The following is a 21621-nucleotide window of genomic DNA, read 5'->3' on the forward strand; positions in this document are numbered from 1 at the left end:
CTGTCAGGTTGAATTGTTTCCTGTGCGAAACATGCACAAAACTTAAGGTTAACTTAAAAAACATAAAAGGAGCAACATCTCCTCCATGGTGTGTGTCTGCAGGCCTGGGCTAAGTGTGCCTGCTTAAGATTGACCGCAATAGAGGACTCTTTGTTTTTGTTTTTAAATCTACATTTAATAGTATTAGGCGTTTGAGGCAGTCTTGCAGAGAATGATAACAAAATGCTGGTTCTCAGCTTCACAGAAATAAACAGTTTTTTCCTTAGAGCTCCCACTCATTGTCAGATTTATGCCTCAAGGAACTTCCAGAGCTGGAAGTGTTGGTGGTCCCTAAAGAGCTCTCTACTGGAAAGGCGAAATGTTTTACTGGCATGTAAACAGACACTGCGGGGTGACGCATTGTGAATGTATTTGGGCACCAGATGCACAATTTAGCAGAAGTAAAACAGCGTTTGTTTCATATCAGTAGGGATCCAAATACCAAGCAGGCCACAAAAAAGACTTCGCTCGCCACCAGTGGCGTCCTCTGTCGAGCAGCCGTTTCCTCTTTGTGTGCCGGGGTGAGTCATTTTTTCCCACGCTCAGTAAGCGGACAATAAAACGGAGCTGATGTTTGATAAATACTGAGAATTAATCAATTGTCATTCACCCGTTTCCTTGTACTGTGTCTCCATCTTGGAACTTTCACTGGAAATGACATTAAAAAAAGGATGAGAACACGGGGAGGAGAAAAAAATAAGAGCTTTAAATGCCCTTCAAGATGACTAGAAAACTATTCCAGAAGAACACTTAAAGAAATTAAAGGAAAGCTTAACTAATAAAGTTCACATTGTTTTGAAGAATAAAGGTGGTCATACCAAATATTGTACAAACCTTTATTTATTTATTTTTGGCTTATATGCTTCCATGTATGTTTGGACGTTTCATTTTCATTTTGCACATTTCCCGTTATCCTAGAAAAAAAATAGAGAAATAAACTTTAATCTTTACTAATGATTAAACTCTTTTCTGTGCAGTTTTCTTACACTCACTCTAACCTATCATGCCAGATGTCCGCCCCTCTCAGAGCCTGGTTGTGCTGGAGGTTACTTCCTGTTAACAGGGAGTTTTTCCTTCCCACTCTCACTAAGTGCTTGCTCATAGTGGTTTTTGTTGTTGTTGTTTTTTTTTCTTTTTTGCACAGCAAAGGTGTTTAGAATCACCTTCCAATGTCTTCACTCTGTAAGTAATCTGTCGTTATTGTGGCTGTATTTCCCTTTCTTTGTGGTAGCTGGTTTTTCCCATATCAAATACTCTCAGCATGAGAGAGATGATGAGAGGTTACGCTGTTTTGAGCCACATTAAAGCTTCCCTCATTTCTTAACATTGTTAAATAAAAGTTAAACTTTCGATTAGTGCCTGTCCTGTAGTGTTAACTTGAACCAGGGAAAAAATAATGTTGTAAATGGCACATAATGAATACCTTTTTCTTTTTCTTTTTTTCTGTGACTTTACAGTAGGTTAAAATATTTTCTGATGTTTCGAGAACTGCATAAAATGGCTGTTTTATATATTTAACCAGAAAATTTCCTTAACCTCCTGAGACCCAAACGCTTTCATGGCATGCATTTTTAATTTCTCTTCGCTATTTGGGCTGATTGGGACCTGATAAATGTAAAAACAAAGGATTATCTTTTTACCTTTATGTAGTTTCTGAGAAGAGGATATCAGGCCCTTGTAGAGCAAAATTTTGTATTGTGGTCAAGACAACCCAAAATGTGATGTCCACATATGTAGATGCCAGGTCCTAAGAGGTTAAATTTAAATCTTTTTCATGGGAGATCTGGGTAAGAAGGCACACCTTAAACATCTTATTTCATCTGTCAAACAGCTGCAAATCCAAAGATAATCCATTTACAATCAAAATGTGATTCAGTTTTATTTATATTGTACGGTAAAGACACTACAATAATACAGAGTAAACCCCAAGAATCAGACAGCCCCCTATGAGCAAGCACTTGGCAACAGTGGGAAGGAAAAACTTCCTTTTAACAGGAAGAAGTCTGCAGCAGGACCAGGCTCGGGGAGGAACAACCATCTGCTGTGATGGTTGGGGGTGAGGGGAGGGAAACGGGACAAAAGACACACTGTGGTGAACCTGTTTATTATCATCACATCTTCTCAGGGAGGACTTTCCCACTATTCCCGTAATTTGTGTGAATACAGCGGCAGATGGGAAGCTTGCAAAATTCTGTAGGTGTTGAGTTAGATGGAAATGGGCTTATCGCTCTTAATCCCACACTTTAAGGGTAGTAGCTCGAGGCTTCGTCAGCGAATTACTGAAACGCACATTACTCAAGTCTCTGACTGAAGTGTCTGCCACAATAACCAAGTCACCCTGGAGAACAATTTTCTGTGCCTTACAGCATCTGTTCTAAAAGTGTGGGTCACAGCACAACGCTTCTGTTGTAGTCAAAACTTTCCTGACACAGACAAATGTAGCAAGTGTGGAGAAATGCACACTCACTAAAGATTAGAAACCGTAAACCACCACTAAAAATAACAGTAATCAGAATCAACTACCGCATGCAACTGACACATGGCAGTCCCTAGGGAAGTCTGGGTTTTTCTGTGCAGCCCTCGATCACATGTTAAACTCTTTCTTAAAGGAATTACATGCTAAGTTGATGCAGAATTCTTTTAACTGGGGTTTGTGTGTGTGTGTGTGTGTGTTTGTTTTTGTTTTTTTTAAAGGTGGACTGTATGGAGGAAGCCCTCCAATGTTCCCAGGACAACAGCCAGTCTCCAGACCTGAAAGTCTCCATATTGCTTGACTACACACGCGGATCACGAGGTTGTTAGCGGTTTCCTGCACTTGGTTAGCACAGAACTCCCCGCTCATCATCCTGATTGTATTTGTGTGACTTGTGTTTCACGTGCAGGAAAGATTAACTCAAGGACCATGCTGCTACCTCTGCTGCAGCGCTTCACATCTCAGATGAGGGTATCTCTGTACCACACTCCAGATTTGAGGGGGCTGCTGCGCTTGCTAGTCCCCCAGCGCTTCAACGAGACCATCGGAGTCCAGCACATCAAAGTCTACCTGTTTGATGACAGCATCATCATCAGTGGGTATGTTGGTGCCAGTATGACCTTTTTCCACACTCCCTGTGTGTTTGTTTGAATTCAGAGTGAAGTTTAAAATAAAGTTGTCCCACCTCCAGGCAACTGTTTTCACAAGCTGCAGGTGCTTACTGGATTAGCTTAAAAATGTTTTCAGTGCTTGTTTTGACGTGCAGTATTCGGGGAAAACGGAGCTCAGTGGGAGCTGCTCCACAGCCAGTGGGCACAGTGCTGCTGTGGTTTCCAGTCCATTTCTCTTCAGAACATAAAATGGCATGCTGACCTTATTCTGCCAAATTGGTGAAAATATTACAGTTACTTTGATGATACCCTCAAAACGGTAATGCATTAGTGTGCAGGAGGAGCAGGGAGAGCAAGGGGTCCTGATGCCCTTTGTTCTAAAAAATCCAATGTTGTCCTCCTTTGTGCATCATTGTAAACACAGCCGTATAATGTTAACTAATGTATTAATATGCAGGGTTGCAATACTTTGGAATTTTTTTACTATTATTTTCCTTTCCTTTAGTTTAGTTTTTCTTAGTAAGTAAAAACTAGATTAAAAAACTAAAGTAGGGGTTTTAATACGCATTTGGTGAGGTCAATAATAATATCAGAATCAGTGCTAGAGAACATACTTGCTGGGAGTTGACTCACAGTCATGACCTCCCAGTGTCTGCGCCAAAGCCTCCTCACACTAAATGTGTAACTACGGGCATATGTTAAAAGCAGACAATTTAATAAAAAAACATGTTTTTGTTTCAACTGAGTCATTTTTTTTAACCCCGGTTTAATTTTTAGTTTCCTTTTAGTTACCAACAGCAACTGTGACTGTTTGCCAATTATGACTGGAAAGCAAGACGTGTTGGTTTGGCGCACTGCCTGTCAGTGCCTTACTACCTTCACTTAAGTCATTCCAAGAAAATTAAGTCAGTTACATACTTTAGACAGATAGAATAACAATAACTGAACTTTGTTTTTGTTTGTTAAGACATTTCACACCGATCCTGTTAGTCTTTCAAGGATAAACAAGGCCCTTGCTCAACAGAGCGGAACCAGTTTTGTCTAAACATAACCACAGCAAAGAACAAATTTTAAATTGTATATTTAAGCACTTGGTTACTAGCAGCCTGTTTGCAAAAAAACTCAAACCCATAATTGCTCCAATATTTTTTTTTTTTTTAAGCTGAATCAAGGAAAAAGCCAAAGATGAACAGAGGGTGACAGGTACTGACTTTTAAGCTCGTTACAATGGTACAAACTGAATTGTTGCCTTATATATTATACCTCCATGTATATTTTACTAAATCACTCTGCTGTTTTCCTATTAAAATATAAAGAAATGGGTGGTGGCCTAAAGCCTTTGCACAGTGCTGTATGTACAGTGCACTCATTTTTTGTTGTTGTTAAGTACAAAAATGAATCGTGTGTGTGGGTTAACACAGATGTCTTAGCTTTATAATCTGCTGCACCAGTTTAACGTTGGCTAAACAAGACAAGTAGCTGCATATGACAGGGCTCCTTTATAGCTACGTTTTGTTACCAAGGCTCATCTTTTGTCTGGGATGCACTCTGTCAGGATAAGTTTGTAATGTAGTCATGTTTCAGTACATGCAGATGCAACTTACGGCTGTGAAATGGAGAATCAACATCGCTGGGACTTTGGAAACATAACATTAAAACAAATAAAGGATACGCAAAGTGCCGTTCTTTACTTCCACCATGTAAACCGACTAAAACATATTTACAGCTGCGACTGTTGCGTTTTGTTACCACGCAGGTGAATCTTGATGCAGGTCTTTTTTTTTTTTTCTTCTTTTTTTTTTTTTTTTTTTTAATAATTTAAGTCGTTATAACCTGTTGATTTCAGACGCATTTCGAGGTGTTTGGCATTTATTTCTGATAGAAGTTTCTCACTTCTTTAAAACAAGAATCCTTGCCCCTTTGAAGATATTTCATGATGATGACCTTTGAAGATATTTCCACTTAAATCCTGAGGAATGTTTCCAAGTATTAGTCTCTGACGAGTCTTGACCCCGAGGGCCTGTCTCTTTCTAGGCACCTCATATTGATGGGATATAAGACGTTTTGGCAGTTTCATATATTTGAACCTGCCCTTCTCCTATCTCCTGTCTGTCGTGTGTGATCTTGTTCAGAGTCCCTAAAGTTTTACTGGAAATAGGAAGATGTGTTTCCCATTTCACAATAACTATGCAGAAAATTTCCAATAAATTTATGGAGGACGTTGGCACTGCGCCAGTGTTGGTGCATTAAAGAAGTCGTGACATGCTTTGTGTTCATTCTAACACGCGGTCTGTTCATTTCCTCCTTGGCAGCAAAGCATGTTCTACAAGATGCTCCTGCAGGTTAAGTTGGGCCCACGAAAAACTTTTACTGAAGATTAACGACATGTTGGGCTGTCACAGTTAATCCTGTGTTAATAACTCATAAAGCCGCACCGGTAATGTTGCATCCTTTAATCAGAACCGGGAGATGTTGTGAATAAGCAGCTGTGTGACTCAGCTCAACTTACAAACCGTTGGCTAAAGGCATGGGTGGAGAGGGCTAAAATGGCTTTGTGATTGGCTGCTCCAAAGCCTGGTACAGAATAATCGAGGATTATTTTGAATTGGGTATCATATGAAATGAATTGGATCCCCCGTTAAGGCTGTGTCTGCCACCTCGTTTTAAAAAAAGTTAAAGCTAAGAAGAATACGCAGCTTTAGAGGCTTTTGTCTCAGTTTCCTTTCGTGAGTACATGATAATTGATATGTTGATTTCACTTGAATGGCACCACCCTTCCTCTTGAATAAACACAGTTTCAGAAAAATATTCATATGACGACATTTCAATAAGATCCCCCACCCCTGCACTAGCTTCCTTATTCCTCCTCCTCTACTCTTACTTTTCCCGGATCTTGTGTTTCAGGGCCAACCTGAGCGACTCGTACTTCACCAACAGACAGGACCGGTACGTGCTGCTGGAGAACTGCAGGGAGGTTGCCGACTTCTTCTCCGACCTGGTGGAGGCCGTGGGAGACGTCTCCCTGCAGCTCCAGCCCGACGACTCGGTGACCATGCTCGAGGACATGGTGCACCCGTACAAAGGTAGAAACCGAACACTCCTGTATCCCTGGCCTGTGCACAGAGACAGATGTTTACCCTCAGCATGTTTTGACAGCATGTGACACTCCATGCTCACTTGCAGCCTGTTTTCAACTCCAGGAGTTTGCTAATGGAGCTTGAAAGCTTAGACAAGCCAGATGCAGGCCAGGGAGGAGAGCTCTGTGAGAGTACAGTGAGGAAGATGTAGAGCGAGCTCTTGCGGTTGGCTAGCCATGGAGCCGGATGTGAAACTGTCAGGGTTTTGTCCACACGCACACGCACACATATTTGTACAGTGTGTCCGTAACTGGAGTGCAGGCTGCCAGGATGTTCGTTTGAGGGATGAATGACATCATGTCTGCAGGACTGGACCGCCATGGAAACGAACACCAGGAATAGAGTTGTGATGTCACAGTGTTGCTGGAAGAAGATATGAAATGGGAACTGATACACACACATAATTAATTCACAAACATGCACGTGCGCGCGCACACACACAGACACTGGAGAAATTCTAGTGAAAGACATTTGTGAAGATGACTGATGAGATTTGTTATTGATCGTAAGAATGGCGTTAAAAGAAAAAGTGCGTTTGTCTGCAGGCAGAAGGTGATAACTGATGATTTAAAGACTGTTTAAAGGCTCACGTCATGCAGGTTGCTCACCTGTAGGGTCATCTGTCCTAACACAAGGATGAGCAACATGCATTTGGTGTTATCAGAGGAATGGCACAAACAGACTGCAGGAGCTTTCCAGCTAATGTGTTCACACGAGTGTGGTTGTTGATATAAGGAACTCCAAAAAGGGGGCCTATTACATTAATTTCCTGCTCCATAATTTTATCCTTGTACTAGAGTAACTTTGCATGATTCACAGTTCAAAATACTCACACTGAGTGCTGCCCCTCAGTTCATCCTCTATCTGAAACAAGCTCTCTTCTGATTGGCTGCCCATAAATGGTTTTAAATAGCAGGTTCTTCTTCAGTGACAGCTGTGTGCCTGTGACTTTTAGCAACTTTTTCTGCGAGGTGCAGCCATACATCCATCCTTTTTCTATCTGCCTCAGGGGAGTAGCAGCCTAAGCAAAGACCTCGAGACCTCCTCCAGCTCATCCAGGGGAACTCAGAGGAGTTCCCAGGCCAGCCGACAGGCATAACCTCTCCAATATGTCCCAGGTCTACCCTGGGGCCTTCCGGGGACATGCTTAGGACACCTTGTCCAAGAGGCATCTCAGTCAGATCCTCAAGCCTCCTTAAATGGCTCCTTTACTCTGAGTACCTCCCAAATATATACATAAATAAATAAATAAATGTATAAACTAAATTAAATATGCAAATTCTCTGATATAAACAATCTCCCTGTAAAATAATAAAAATGATCATACAAATAGTACAATTAAAAAAAAATAGTATAAAACCGTAAGAACAATGTGAACATGGTCAAAATGGATCATTAAAAAAGCTCAGGTTTTGCAGTGTTATGGTTGCAGTGCAAGCTTTTAGAGAGGAAGTGCAAAGCTTCAATGTTTGGACACGTTGTGTCATTTTGCTCTGTGAACTGGCCACGATCTCAGTCCTCCCCTGATGTCCTAAAATGGAATGCAGCCCTCAAAATTAAAAAAGTGTCAGCGTTAAGCTAACGACTCTGTAGGCAAGAGACTGAAATGAGTGCTGTGATTTAACTCAGTTTTAATGAAATCCATTTCAGTGTCTCATATCAGAGAGCTGGAAAGATGTAGGCGAGTTTAAATGTTCTTTTAGGTGGATGTCGGTTTGGAGCTCCATGCCTGTGCTGTAAATTTAATGCAGGAAACCTAAATGGTATAAAAGATGGACTTTCGAGTGCGAAAAGTGAAGTGACTTAAATTTGAATTTTTTTTAAATGATCACTGGGTGGCGATCATTTTGGTTGCAGAAAGGTTTTACAGGAAAACAACGCTCGGCCCCAATCTTGGCAAACAGAGATCGTCACAAACCGATGGGTGATGTCTCCAATGTTTTGTGCCGTTCATGACTGTGAATCCATTTTAAAAGGTTGGGATTGCTGATAATGTGGCGTAGCTGGAAGCTCTGCCCACTCGATTTTGAATACTTAGCATGAATATAGCCATCATTTTTAACTCCTTCCGCACTGTTTATTTAAACCAGGGGCCAGAATTGGCCTGGCAAAAACAACAGATGTGTTTTTTAGATTGTGTCCACTAGGGTTGTTCAATATAACGATATATATCGTTATATTGTACTTGTTATATCGTTATATACTATATATTAGAACAGGCTTTTCCCCGAAGCACGCCGTGTAATAATTACTCACAAAGAAAACTGTGGCCTTTACAACTTATGTCTAAAAGTGTATCGTTTCATGCATCGGTTAAAACACTCGACTCCAGCTACCCGTCATGTAGCTGGAGTCACTTCCCGCAAGACGAGCTGCCCGAGATTCACAGAATTGACAGAAAATGTTAAATTTTTGTGATTTATATCGTTATCGGACGATAGAATTCTTATATCGGGATATGAGATTTTGGTCATATCACACAGCCCTAGTGTCCACAGTAAAATATATAAATAAATAAAATAGCAGCTTTTCTCTGAGTTAACAAAAAGTTTCTAAATTTATAATTCAGTCTGGGCAATGAGCTGACAGAACCTTTTCTCTAATTTTAAATATTTATTATTTACAATTTAAGCCTAAAGAGTCGTGCTGACAGATTTCTTTCATTAATTACAGCAGCACTTCTTTATCGTGCAGAAAAACTGAGATGCACTCCTGAAATTTAAGGAGCTTAGAAAGAAAGTGACTGGACATTTCACCTATCCTTTGAGAAGCTTCTTCAGTTCTAAAACCAAATGCGGGAGAATCCCAGGTATTTAATCCCTAGTGGGAGTTGTCCCTTAAGGGAGTTTTTATGACCCTCTATTAATCATGTGCCTCACGACATGAGCCAAGGTGTGACAAAAAGCGTGGGCTGTTATTAGCAGAGGTTTCAGCTGAAACCATTGTGAGGCCTTGCTTCACCCTATCAAGTGACCTATTGAGATCACCTGACGTGAGTGGGGGTTGAGGCGCCTGGGAAGGGATCTTAAAAGTATGTGGCAGAGAGTTGTTGTCGTAAGCCACCTCATCTGTTCAAAGATGGTCGTTCACAGTGGACATAGATGGCTTTTACTCCTTTCTTTAATCCATCTGTGGGACAACTCCCACTCGGGCTTAAATACAAAGAAGCTTCTCGGATATGAGGTGAAACATCTTGATGAAACGTTTAAAAAGTCCACTTTTTCTTTCTAAGCTTCTTAGACTGTCATGACCTGGATAACTGAGAACCTACACAGACATACTCATGATATCGCACTTCTTTTTCTTGCATTGAGGATTCGCAGGGATTAAATGTGCAGTTAAACTACTTTACATTGACAGAAAAGGGATTTTCACCTTTCTGGCCCACTTAAAGACAAAGCTGTATGTGACCCATGATGTAAAGTGAGTTTGATATCCCTGATCCAACCTTAAGCATTTTTTAAATGTTATTCGTGAAAAATTGTCATTCAGAAAGGTTGTTGCTGTATCACAGTGTCACTGTATAACTGACTCTATTCCCCTACAACATGAGTACCACGACCACATGACCGAGAACACTGTGACCCAGAGATCAGGCTGACCCGTCTCCCACTTGCAGTCCTCTAGCTCCACACTCACTCCTACTGTATCTCTATGGCAACTAGGCAACCGGCAAGACTTCTCGGCAGTGGCGAGGAAGCGGATTATGGAGGTTGTAAACTCGGCCCATATTAGGCAGCGGCTTCTGAACCAGTCGGAGGACTCTGAGGATGAGGGGATGAGCGAGGTGGAGGAGGACACCTGGGTGTTCCCGCTGGTGCAGATGAAACCTCTTGGCATCAGAGTGGACGAGCAGGTCACACAGGTGAGCCTCAACACCGCATCTGATCTGTACATCTGTAGTTAAAATGAACTTTTTGCCTTTTACGGTTTCAATTCTTCAGGAATTGAAGCCATTTTTGGTTATCGCGTGGTCTGAAATAAAATAAATAAATGCAGATTTCTGTCATTGTAATTACCTGACTCATTGCTTGTTTCTGTAAACGGTGATTATATTTAGACACCACCCAAAGGGCCATTGTGAGCGTGGATGAACCCTTCACTCATTACATGTTTTGTGCAGATGACTAATAAAATGATACATGACTACTAAACCATAAATCAAGGATAATTATTTGTTTCATAGTCACATATTCTGGGAATAAATATAATAAAATGATTGCTAGCGCAATATACTGTAATTTAGCCATCAATAAATTTAAGTAATAATTAAGTCAGAGCTGAACAATAAGGAAACTCTTATCAGGTTCCTGACATTATGAATCCATTACCAGCAATAAAAATGAATTTCATTCTACGAATAATTAGAGAAATCATTGTCTGTCAGCCCGATACACTTCAGGCGTAATGGGTGTATTGATGGAAAGCTGAGAAAGTGCAGTGTTGAATTTGAGGTTGTTTGGATGAGCGGTTTGCATATTTTCAGTACAAAGTTTTTATGGTAGGTTATAAAATAAAATATGCACTACTGTGCAAAAGTCTCGAGCCACTCCTCATGTCGTGATATCTTTATTGCCAGAAGTATTCACTCATCCATCCAAATCATTGAATTCAGCTGTTCCAGTCACTTTCATGGCCACAGGTGTATGAAGTCAAGCACGTAGGCATGAAGGCTGCTTCTACAAACGTTCATGAAGAGTTGGTCTCTCTCAGGAGCTCAGTGAATTCCAACGTGGCGCTGTGATTTTGTGGGAACAGTTGGATGGCGCCTTCCTGTTCCAACATGACTGCGCACCAGTGCACCAACCAAAGGTCATTAAAGAAATGGATCAGTGAGTTTGTGCAGGCCAGTCAACTTCTTCCACACCAGAGTCCTGAACTCACCCTGGCAGAACACCTTTCAGGGACTGCGAGGCAACGTCAGTGTCAGACCTCTTAAACTCCTAAACTTTGTGGAAAGCCTTCCCTGAAGAATTGACTCTGTTAGTTAACTATTGTATTATTATTGTTTGTAGAGTAAACAAGAAAGGAAATGACAAGATAACCAGGTTTTCGTCTCATTAACAGACTGTCTATGTAGTCAGCTGAATAAAATAAAGGAAAATTGGGGTTTTCTTCACTTCCTTTCTCTCGTCATCCCTCCAGCGTCTGCTGACCGATGCCGGACCCGAGTCTACTGTGTTTCTCACATCGGGTTACTTCAATCTGACCCGGGCGTACATGCGGCTGGTGCTCAAGGCTGGAGCCAGTTACCGTATCCTCACCGCCTCCCCCGAGGTCAATGGGTTCTTTGGGGCCAAGGGCATCGCTGGAGCAATCCCTGCAGCGTACACTCACATCGCCAGGCAGTTTTACAAACAGGTGTGCCAGGGGGGCCAGCAGGAGAGGGTACACCTGCATGAGTACCACCGACCAGAGTGGACCTTCCACGCTAAAGGTGAGCGACACTAAACTACATATACTTTATACAGTAATGTGCGAACGTCTTAAGCCAAAGAACCTAATTGGTTCTTTGCCAAATTGTTTGTTCTTGGTTGCCTTTTTATGTTTGAATGATTCATAAGTCAGTATTAAGTGACTTAACTTAATTCCTGGGATAACAAAAGGCTTTCAGGAGCCTGGAGAACTGTTGCTCAAGAGCACTTTAAAAATCCCAAGAAAGTCTGGCTCCTTGGAAGAAACATTTCAAGAAATGAGGGTGGATCGAGATTTGTGGACAGTAATGTAGCTTCCCCCAAACTCAGCTGTTCCCAGGAATCTGTAACTAGATGATCCAGCCATTCACACACACACATCTGCTAATTAGTGCTTGAGTGACGCAATATTAGAATTTCAAATCATTATTATTATTTGTTTTTAGATGGGCTGTACATCAATGCAGGCCCTATTTATCTGTTAAATCCATGAAACCTGATTCATTCCGGTGCTGAAATTGGACAGGAACTGCAGTTGAAGGGTTAGCCTCACTTTTATTAGTCCCGAAAAAGGAGCAAACTTAACATCCTGAAGAGATCCTTCCACTTTTTTTTCATTGTTATAAAAGGACAGATCAAGTGCATCTCAAATGTTTGATTGCATTATGAGAACATGCCAGAGTTTGGACTTCATTCAGCCTGTTTTTCTCCTTTTATTTTCCACTAATATGTCCAAAATAAATTTAAATATCCCTTGACAAATGGAAACAACTGTTCAGTATGATTGCAATTTTTTTTCTTTTCCCCCCTCACATGCAAAAAAATACTCGCGGATCAACATCTGATGAGATTTTGCGAGTTGAGCCAGGACTGGACGTCTAGATGAGCTGTATTTGTCTCAATGAAAATAATAAAACACATTACTCTCGCTGTTCTGCCTCCTCTGCTGTTCTTCTTGTGGTCGCAGCGGTATGTAGCGTGAGAGACGAGGACTTGTACAGTCACTGTGTTGTAGCCTCGGGACGAGGATGCACACTCACTCTCTCTCATATTTTAGGGTTTTGGATCTGCTCTGGGGATTTCTGCATGTGCTTCCTTTTAGTTGTGGTTTAGGCCGGCAGAAATCTCTGCTGGAAACGGCTCTCTGAAGCATTACCTCCTCGCTGGCTCACTCCTTTTCTCCTCTCTCACAGGTCTGTGGTATTACCTCCAGGGGCAGGATCGGCCTTGCCTCACTCTAATTGGCTCCCCTAATTTCGGTTACCGCTCGGTTCACCGTGACCTGGAGGCCCAGATTGCCATAGTAACGGAGAATGAGGAGCTGCAGAGCCAGCTGCAGGAGGTCGGCTCTTTATTTTCCACAAACCACAGCCAGACATGATGATGAATGAATGTGTAAGTCTGCGTAACTGAACGAACACCTGCGTTTTAAACTCCCAGGAGCAGGAGATGTTGTACCGGCGCTCCGCTGAAGTGTCCACCTCTACGTTCGAGCGGCCCGACCGCCACGTTAAACTGTGGGTGAAACTGGTCACGCCACTCATCAAGAACTTTTTCTGAGGTGCAGCCACACACGTGCACAACTCACTACACATGAAAACTCATTAAAATTTAGTTTTGAGTTCATTATAAGGATGATTTCACTTTATTGCAGCTTATTTTCATTTTTGTGGGAGACAAAAAAAAAGAGTCCAATTTGGCTGTGAGAGAACAGGGTAGAGCAAAATATAAATAATAAAAATTTATTGTGGGTGTTAGTCAATATCAAGGAGAGTACTCATGAAAACACATGTTGCTGTCCTTGAAGCCCTTTGTGGGCCAAAAGAAAGTAAGAAAAGGGGCTATTGTGCTCCACAACACTCTTTTAGGATTGACTATTTTTAGGCCTCTCCAAAAGGTTTTTGTAATATGTCACAAAAATCTGCTGTATTAGAGTCATACGGCTAATTACTTTGGGGTTTCTCACTACTCTCTATAAACTTGTTTGCTGTTTTTTGCTGGTGGAGGCCAAAAATGGAGCTAAAAGAGAGAGAATACTGGACTTAAATTCAGCATTTATAGAGGAAGTTGGCTCCGAAGGAAGGAAGGAAGATGATGTTGAAGACTTGGAAATAAACCTCTGTAAATGTTAGAGCTTCAAGCAGATCACTTGATGCGTGATGCTCCACTTCTGGCCTGCGTGACAAATTAACCCTGTCACAGGTTAATGTCACAGGTTGCTTCCTGATCCCTGACCACAGACCTGTAATGTCAGGCCTGAGACCTCTCACTGAGCCTGCAGAGGAAAGCTGCAGCAGCTGAGATGGGCTCTAATGTAACTTCCTGTTCCTGAACGACTTCAAACGCATTCTTCTTGAAGACTCGCTGGAAAAAAAACCTCCGTATTGCAAACTTTCATTTTGAAAAAAAGAAAGTCCTCAGGCAAAACGAGTTGAGTGTTATGTAAACGGTCATGCTTACACCCTGTCTGGTTGGCTAACTGCTTTTTTTGTTGTTGTTTTGATGAGTTAACAGAGGTTATTAGATCTGTGTGCCTCGTTAACTAGCAGCGCACCTCGGGTTTGACTTCATGCTGTCATCTGCAATAACAACGATTACCAAAGCTCATTTTGAGCCTCATATATTTTTCTGCGCGCAGACTAAAGTCTTACATAATCCATATGGCGTCAGTTATAATACATTTGCACACTGGCAAATGCAAGCATTAAATATGATGATTTTTTTTGGGCGATGCATCTAGTTTCCTAAAACGTTTTTACTTTTTTTGCCCACAGTAATTGTTTGTTTTATGTGACAAACTCAAAGATATTTAGCTCACCGTCTTTTCTAACAGAACAGAGGAGGTGTTTGCATTTGAGGAATGGGGAAGCGGAAAGGATGACTTTGTTTGCCTGGAAAAATGACGGTTAAGTACTAAAATATACCAACTTTTGGAACATATGCAAAAATTCAACATCAGTATCATCAGGTTATTAAAGACAACAGAATATTTCCTCGTAGCTGATTTACTTTCTACACCATCTCCAGTATTTTTATTTAGTTTGTCTGCAAATAAAGAGTAGACAAAATATAGGCCCAAACATTATTTACAGACACACACACACAGAGTAAAACAGGCTGCGGCTTCTTCGAAATGCCTGCAGTCATTGCGGTGAGTCCCAAATCGCAGGTCCCGTCCTCTCCTTCCCAGCAGCCCAAATCACCAAAGTGAGAGCAGGGACAGCGTGTCGGCTGATTCACCGCTGAGTGAGTCATCGTGGTGTTATGGTGATGATTTGATACTGAGGTCTGGGTAACTGTGAATCCTGTCAGGACTTGGCGAGAGGTGAACTCTCTTAAGGTTCAGCAGCTCAAAAAAGCCCTGAGTGAACAGGCTGCTTCTGCTTAGCAGAAACATTCAGGGGGACGGTTAAAGTTGTGGTCGCATCATAAACTGAAGATCAGCCAGGAGGGAAGCCTGTCAAGATTGCAGCTAAAGATTGATGGAAAGACGGTCAGCATTTTTTTCTTTTCTCTTTTGGTGGTGGTTTCTGAGAACAGGAAGTGTTGCAGACTGGATACTGACGGTAAATGGGTGGTGTCTTATCACTACCTGAATAGAGTTGTGAAAAAAAAAAATGCTGATTGATGTGCTGCCAGAGGGAAATGGACTAGAATAGGTCATCTTTCATTCTCAAACAATGATGTGTGTAAGAGTGTATTCAGGCCTATTGTTGGAGAAACAGTGGAGAGGGAAAAAATAGGAAAAAAAGTTGTATGTCCTCGAGTTACCGACTCTGTGACGCACGCTCAGGTCTGCGAGACTCATCAATGACTCCAGGCTCAAAGTTGGCCTCAACTCTTACATCATATTTAGATAAGAGAAAAGACTCACTGGTGTCTGTGAGCTAAAAATGCAAACAGCTGTGCGATTTGATCCTAATCTCTGTGAATAAGTCTGAGCCACTTCAAGAAAGTAAAAGCTCTCACACGCACATTAAAACTCACACTTTTTGCAGATTTGACATCTGCTATATGTCAGCTGTTTCAAACATCAGCCTCGAGCTATTCAGGCCTCTTTTCCTGTGAAGGCCCAACACTGTGAATGCCGCCTTGAAGAAACTTCCTTTAAAACAAAATAAACATCTTAAGAATGAGTTCTGATTGAGCGTCAGCAAAAATCTGACATACCTTTTTTTTTTTTTTTTTTTTTTTTTAAGAAGTATTCAAACTGTGAGGCTGGCCGTGCTCTTTACTTTTATTTATCAGTAAAAGTAAGCAATGAATGGATCCTGATATTAGTAGTTTCGTGTTTAGCCTGTGTCCCGTGAATCTCATTCTTCTGTAGTTGCAAAAAAAAGAGAAAAAGTAAAGCACTTAAACCACAAAATTACAGGATTCCTGATTAAAATATACACAGCAGACCCTGAAAGTGAAATAATGGAGTCAAATTTAACGTAGTTGCTTTTTTTTAGGTGTTTAAATTTGAGATTAATCATTTAATCTATACATTTATGCAAGCTGGTACGGGTCAGTGCCATTGCAGTGGTTTCGAAAGGTAGTTGCCAGGCAACGCCATCATTTATATCACAGTTTTCTTTTTCTGGATCTAAATCAGGTTTTATTGTTGTGAAATTGCAACGATTTAATGGTTTTGTAGGGTCATATAGGTTCATAAATGCTAAAAATGGCTCATATAGTATTAGCCATTCGACAGGTGTTGCCTGGCAACGTGATTACACAATATATTTGATATAGATAAGAACCTTCAGGAGCCTAAGATAGGTAACTGTGTGCTAAGGCTGTCATCAGAGATTCATGCTTTCTAGTAAGATATTAGTAATAATTATTATTTAAGTGCAGTAATGCTGCATTTAGACCTCAAACAACCAGTATTAAAAACATTTAAGTATTAAAAACAATAGATGGCATTGCAGAGTGACCATTATGTAAAAATATTAAAATAGAAATGAATAAATGAAAAATCTGTTAAACATAAGAGCCATGAAAATACACCGCCTTGCATGTTTTTAATCCTGTAAATTTTTAAATTAATTTCTCATTTTTAAAAACTGGGATGTTAAATTAATAGTAAGTAAACAAAATAAAAAAGCTTAAATATCAGTTTGTGTATTGTTTTACATACATCAGATTTTTCTGGAAAAAAACAAAACAAAAACAAATCCCACCGATGATGTTGAGGAAAAAAGTGTGTAACAGGGTTAATAGGTTAACTAACCCTACGTGAAGGGAATAAATATGTGAAATATTCCAGCAGGCCCACCTTCTGTCAAACCTTTGTTTCACAGTTTGAAAGCATAGCTGGGGGGAGCTGGATCTGGAAGTCTGGTAATGTTTGACCTTGTGATCGTGTATCTGTAATTATTACAGAATTAACATGTGACTGAAATAAAAGCAGAAAGCCAGGCGTTTGGAAGACACTCTACACAACCCCACTGCAGTCTTCGTGATAACAAGTGTACAACTTCTTTGTTAGAAATCATCACAGCTACAAATGTTTATTAAACTGCTGCTGAAAATAGTCTCCAACATGTTCACTATTTACTCCTCCAGATTCAGGAGAATCAGGCAAGCTGTTTTCCACACTCTTCCTTTTCTCAACAAGTTGCACGAAGAAGGATCAGATCTGTTCACACAGCTGAAAACACTTAGTTTTCACAGATTAGGCCGCCGACGGGTTAAAGACCGCGTCCTGTCCTTGCGTGCACCTACGACGTGTAGGTCCCTGAGCTCAGGAAGCTCAGGGCGACTCTGCATGTGATGAAAGCTGTGTGCTGTCAGGCATTTGTTGAAAGCTGTTTCACTACCTCATCAGGCCATGATATGCGACTTCAGGCATTTGAGAAATACATTTACGCACGAGTGCTCTATATCATTATTATTAAAGGTGAAGCACGTGCTGAGCATACGGGCTGCTGGCATACGTGAAGCTCCTCTGTCAGAGCCTTTGTTCCTTAATGGGATCACACGGCTCTGTTCCTGAAGCAAAGCAGCCTCAGTGACCCCAGCTACACATTCACCTTCAGGTCCAGGAAACCAGATTCATCATATTTACTTATTTGAAATATAAAAGTGCTGTTTTTTTTTTTAAAATGTTTTCTTTAAAAATACATTCTGGGTTTTTTATTTAATTTTTTTAAACTTTTTTCTTTGAATTTCAGGCAGACAATAAATAACCTGTTTAGATCAGTTTGTTCGCGCTCGCTCCTGTTTTGTATCTATCTGGCATTGTGATCTGTGTACTTGTACTGCTTATCGCCTCCTTTTTTTCCTGACAGAGGAAAAAACAAAACGCAGCCCTCCAACAATGGCTGTGCCGGTTAAAAAGTTCTTATCAGCAGCGCAGGCTGTCTATTGTTGGAAATTGGTGACAACAAGCTGGAGCCTCTCCAAACCACATGGGGTTAAAACGCAGCTGATGTCCACACAGCATCACCCACTCTAACCCAGCGTGGCGGATTGAGAAGGTCTCCTCTGCCCTCTAGTGGTGAAACTGAGATTTCCCCAATGCAGTGAACTTGCCCCACCGTGACCTTTTTATATAAAGTAGTCCCAGACCTTTTTACAGCCAAGACACTACAAGACATTTTCCAAGTTAATTTTATTTAGTTAGAGAAATATGACACAAAAACAACCAGAAATATGAACTTTAAAGCTAAGGAAATGTAAACCATCAAAATCAGTTTGAACCTGAACTTCTGCCAGGTAATCGTCTTAAATTCATGTAATCACACCAACTTGTTAAGATAAAAAAAAAAACCCAACAACATATAAATGTATAGTGATCAGATTCTATTAAATTTAACATTTGAAATTGCACTGACAAAATTATATGGAAAAGTCTATGGAAGAGTCCAGGAAAGGACACAGCAAAGCTTCCACCCTGAACATATAAAATGTAACGCTGCACAAGGGCTCCAAAGTTTGTGCTTTGTGATGGTAATTAACCAACTCATGTAAGCACTGAGAAGATGCATATGTGAATTAATTTCACCGTAATTATCAGACATAAAAGTAGAAGCAACAGGTCTCTTTGTGCCTTAAAGGAAAAGCAAAAAACATGTTGTTTTTTTTTAAGCAGCTGATGAATGCAAATCAAATATATTAATCTAATTTATTATAACAGTTTATAAATGTGAGGTTATGTAACCAAACCTCATATTCCTGTTACTAAAATGCTGAAAATGCCAACGGTCTTGTTGTTTTGTTGGAAATGATGTAAATATTAAAACAAAGGTGAGTTTAAGATGGATAAAAGTGGAGGCTCTGCTCTTTCTGCAGATCAGGTTTTTATTTTCATGGAATTAAAACAATGTCATTTTTTTAAAGGTAATATAGGTTCTGAAATGCTAAAAATGGGTCATTTTAGCCCTTTGATAGTTGGTTGCCATGCAGCGTGATCACATAATACCATATGATATAGATAAGTAATGTACCTGTGAGCCATTTGGTTGCTCAGTGCTCATGCAGTCAAACAGATATATTAATAATAATAATTATCATTTTAGTACAGTAATGCTGCTGTTGTAGGTCAAAGTGCTTAAACATATAAAACAGTCAATATAAAAAAATGTCTAACAGTAGATCACTGCTAAAGACCAGTCAGCAGTCCCCTGGAAACATGCACTTTGTTTGCATGTGAGTAGTTGCTGGGTGAAATCAAGTGCAGAGGATGCTGCACCAAAAACCTGCTTGTGGTTGCTTTGCATGCTGGCAGGTTGCCCCTAGTTTGCTTTCAAGATGCCAACTTGTTTACAAATCCTCACTACCTGCATGAAAGACAGAAACTGAAAAAAGTGTGTTTCAAACCAGAAACGGAGCATTCAGAGTAAAAGTTTGATGTCCCTGTGATAAAGCATTTCATCGCGGGGATGTCAAACTAATTTTACATCACAGGCCACAAACAGCCCACTCTGAGCTTATGTGGGCTGGACTCCAGTTTCTGTCACTGTGAACAAGTTTAACTACACATTTAATCTCTGAGATATCTTAATATAAGATAAAGAAGCGCAATTTAACCAGTGTGTCTCGGGTTTTCTACACGATAAAGAAATGCTGGTGTAGAAAACTGTCAGCGTGAGTTTGGGCTTAAACCGTAAGGAATAAATTAACACAGGCTCATTTAGCCTGTGTTAATACTGCTGTTAACATGTATTGATACCAGCTAGCAGGTGTTATTAATGCTCCATATTTTCTAATGTTTTATTCCAGCCTAATAAGAGTCTTTTAGATTTTAGAAAAACCTTCAGGTTGTCTTCAAGGACAGAAATCATTTAGAAAACAAACAAAAATGGTGATAATGAGGAAGACCTCGGCAGTGCTGCCAGACTCTCAGCCTTCACATCATGTCCTTTATGATAACCACAAACCACAACTAAAAATCACTCGGGAATCAGCAGATTGAGCTTTTTTTTTTTTTCCGCAGGTGGCAGACAGTCCATTCTGGACATGAATTGAAGGTGGAGGTCGGCCAGCTCCTGTGGAAGAAGCACACTCTGGATGACCTTCAGCACGCTGGGAGCCGGCGTCCTCTGTGTGTCATAGGAAGTGACTGAAACACATGCACACACACAGCAGCACATGTATGTGGCGGACTCGGGAGGTAAATCCTGTTTGTTAAAGCTCTGGATCCACCTTCACACCGTTACACTCTTTATGTATTAACACGTGACGTCATAGCACTGTGGGACTCTGGTTTTGTAGTGTTATTAGCTACAAGCATAAAAAAAAAACAAAAAAAAAACGTACTTCTGTTAACATACGTACACGTCCACAGGTATGTGTTGCATGCATGGAGGAAAAAAGCAGGCACTTCATGTGTGAACGTCTCTGATCAGATGAAGGTTGTTTGGTGACGACACCTCGATGAGCGTTTGACGCTGTGTTTACAGCTCTGCCTGCAGTAAAGTTGACTGTACAGTCTGTGTTATTGTTGTAAATTAAAGAGTGAATGTGTGGGGAGTTTTTAAAGTGTCCTCAAGCGTTTGATTTTTCTGATTGAGCTCGAGTTCAGCGATTCGTGTGGAAAAGCTTTAAACGAGAGATGAAACAAAGCTGATGTGAAAGGTTTCCTGAGGTTTGGTGTCTATTAGCTCTTTGTTTTGGTTTTTCTGCTCGACGACCACTCCTGCTGGTTTTTTACATGTTAAATATAAAAGAAAATGTTTTCTGAAGCTGCTCTGTTTGCTTTTGTTGTGTTCCTTAGTCTTTGTGTGTTTTCAGTCTTTTTTTTAATCTTTTGTTTTATTTGTTGAATCCTATTCATCACTTCATTATTAAATTAACAATTCAGCCTCGTTTCATTAGTTGTTTCTTTTTAAATGTAAAGATTTTAAAATTTTAGTCTAAATAACAAAAAACAAAACCAAAGCATCCTTTGTGATTCTAAAAGAAAAACTGAATAGAAAATAGAAATCTATTTGACTTTAAAGTCAAATTATTTTGGGAATGACTGACCTTGACAGACAGCTTCAGTGAGGCCAATGCGGAAATGCATTCTTTCTAATGGCCACCAGGGGCAGACTTCTCTGGTTGCAAAAACAAATATGCTTGTATAAAAGTTTACAAGAAAACCTCAAATTCTCACTTGAATACTTTCCTGATGTGTTTTTGATCTTAGTTTCAAGTCATTATACAACATGAAGCTATTTTTGTAAAATAATCCCAATAAAGTTAAAAAGGTTTAAGCAATAAGCCTCCATCTTTCCTGGTGCCTCCACTAAGATCTGGCTTCAGTTTGGAACCATTTCAGCCTCTTGCAGCTTCAGGTACCTGAACCCTGTGGTGTGTTTTCCACTGCATTCAGATCAATCACTTTCGAGTTTCCTTCCTTTTTATGATGTCCCTTTGTTTTGCTTTGTGATGACAGCTCACACAGTGGACTGTAAAGCTCTGACAGCTGTCATAAAAATTTGTTTGTAACCACTTGGAGCCCTGAAAAAAACCTA

General features: G+C 40.5%; 1 protein-coding gene across 4 annotated transcripts in view; it reads left to right on the forward strand.

Moving 5' to 3' along the window:
• Nucleotides 1-20970, forward strand: part of pgs1 (phosphatidylglycerophosphate synthase 1) — a 44107-nt gene extending 23137 nt beyond the window's left edge. For 3 of the 4 annotated variants that reach the window (XM_086304081.1, XM_086304082.1, XM_086304083.1), the window contains 8 exons: nucleotides 2734-2833; nucleotides 2922-3111; nucleotides 6028-6206; nucleotides 9926-10125; nucleotides 11406-11697; nucleotides 12868-13016; nucleotides 13115-13235; nucleotides 20100-20970. In XM_086304081.1, coding sequence (XP_086160207.1) covers nucleotides 2734-2833; nucleotides 2922-3111; nucleotides 6028-6206; nucleotides 9926-10125; nucleotides 11406-11697; nucleotides 12868-13016; nucleotides 13115-13234 — 1230 coding nt within the window. In that variant the 3' untranslated portion in view covers nucleotide 13235; nucleotides 20100-20970. The remainder of the gene's footprint in view (nucleotides 1-2733; nucleotides 2834-2921; nucleotides 3112-6027; nucleotides 6207-9925; nucleotides 10126-11405; nucleotides 11698-12867; nucleotides 13017-13114; nucleotides 13236-20099) is intronic. The other variant, XR_015130758.1, reaches the window with a different exon arrangement.
• The last annotated feature ends 651 nt before the right edge of the window (nucleotides 20971-21621 follow it).

The sequence above is a fragment of the Aulonocara sp. 'chitande type north' Nkhata Bay genome, linkage group LG8, assembly GCF_057382095.1.
Source record: "Aulonocara sp. 'chitande type north' Nkhata Bay isolate Kocher_YH1m ecotype deep benthic linkage group LG8, A_spYH_male_GT1.1, whole genome shotgun sequence".
Classification (NCBI taxonomy): Eukaryota; Metazoa; Chordata; class Actinopteri; order Cichliformes; family Cichlidae; genus Aulonocara; species Aulonocara sp. 'chitande type north' Nkhata Bay.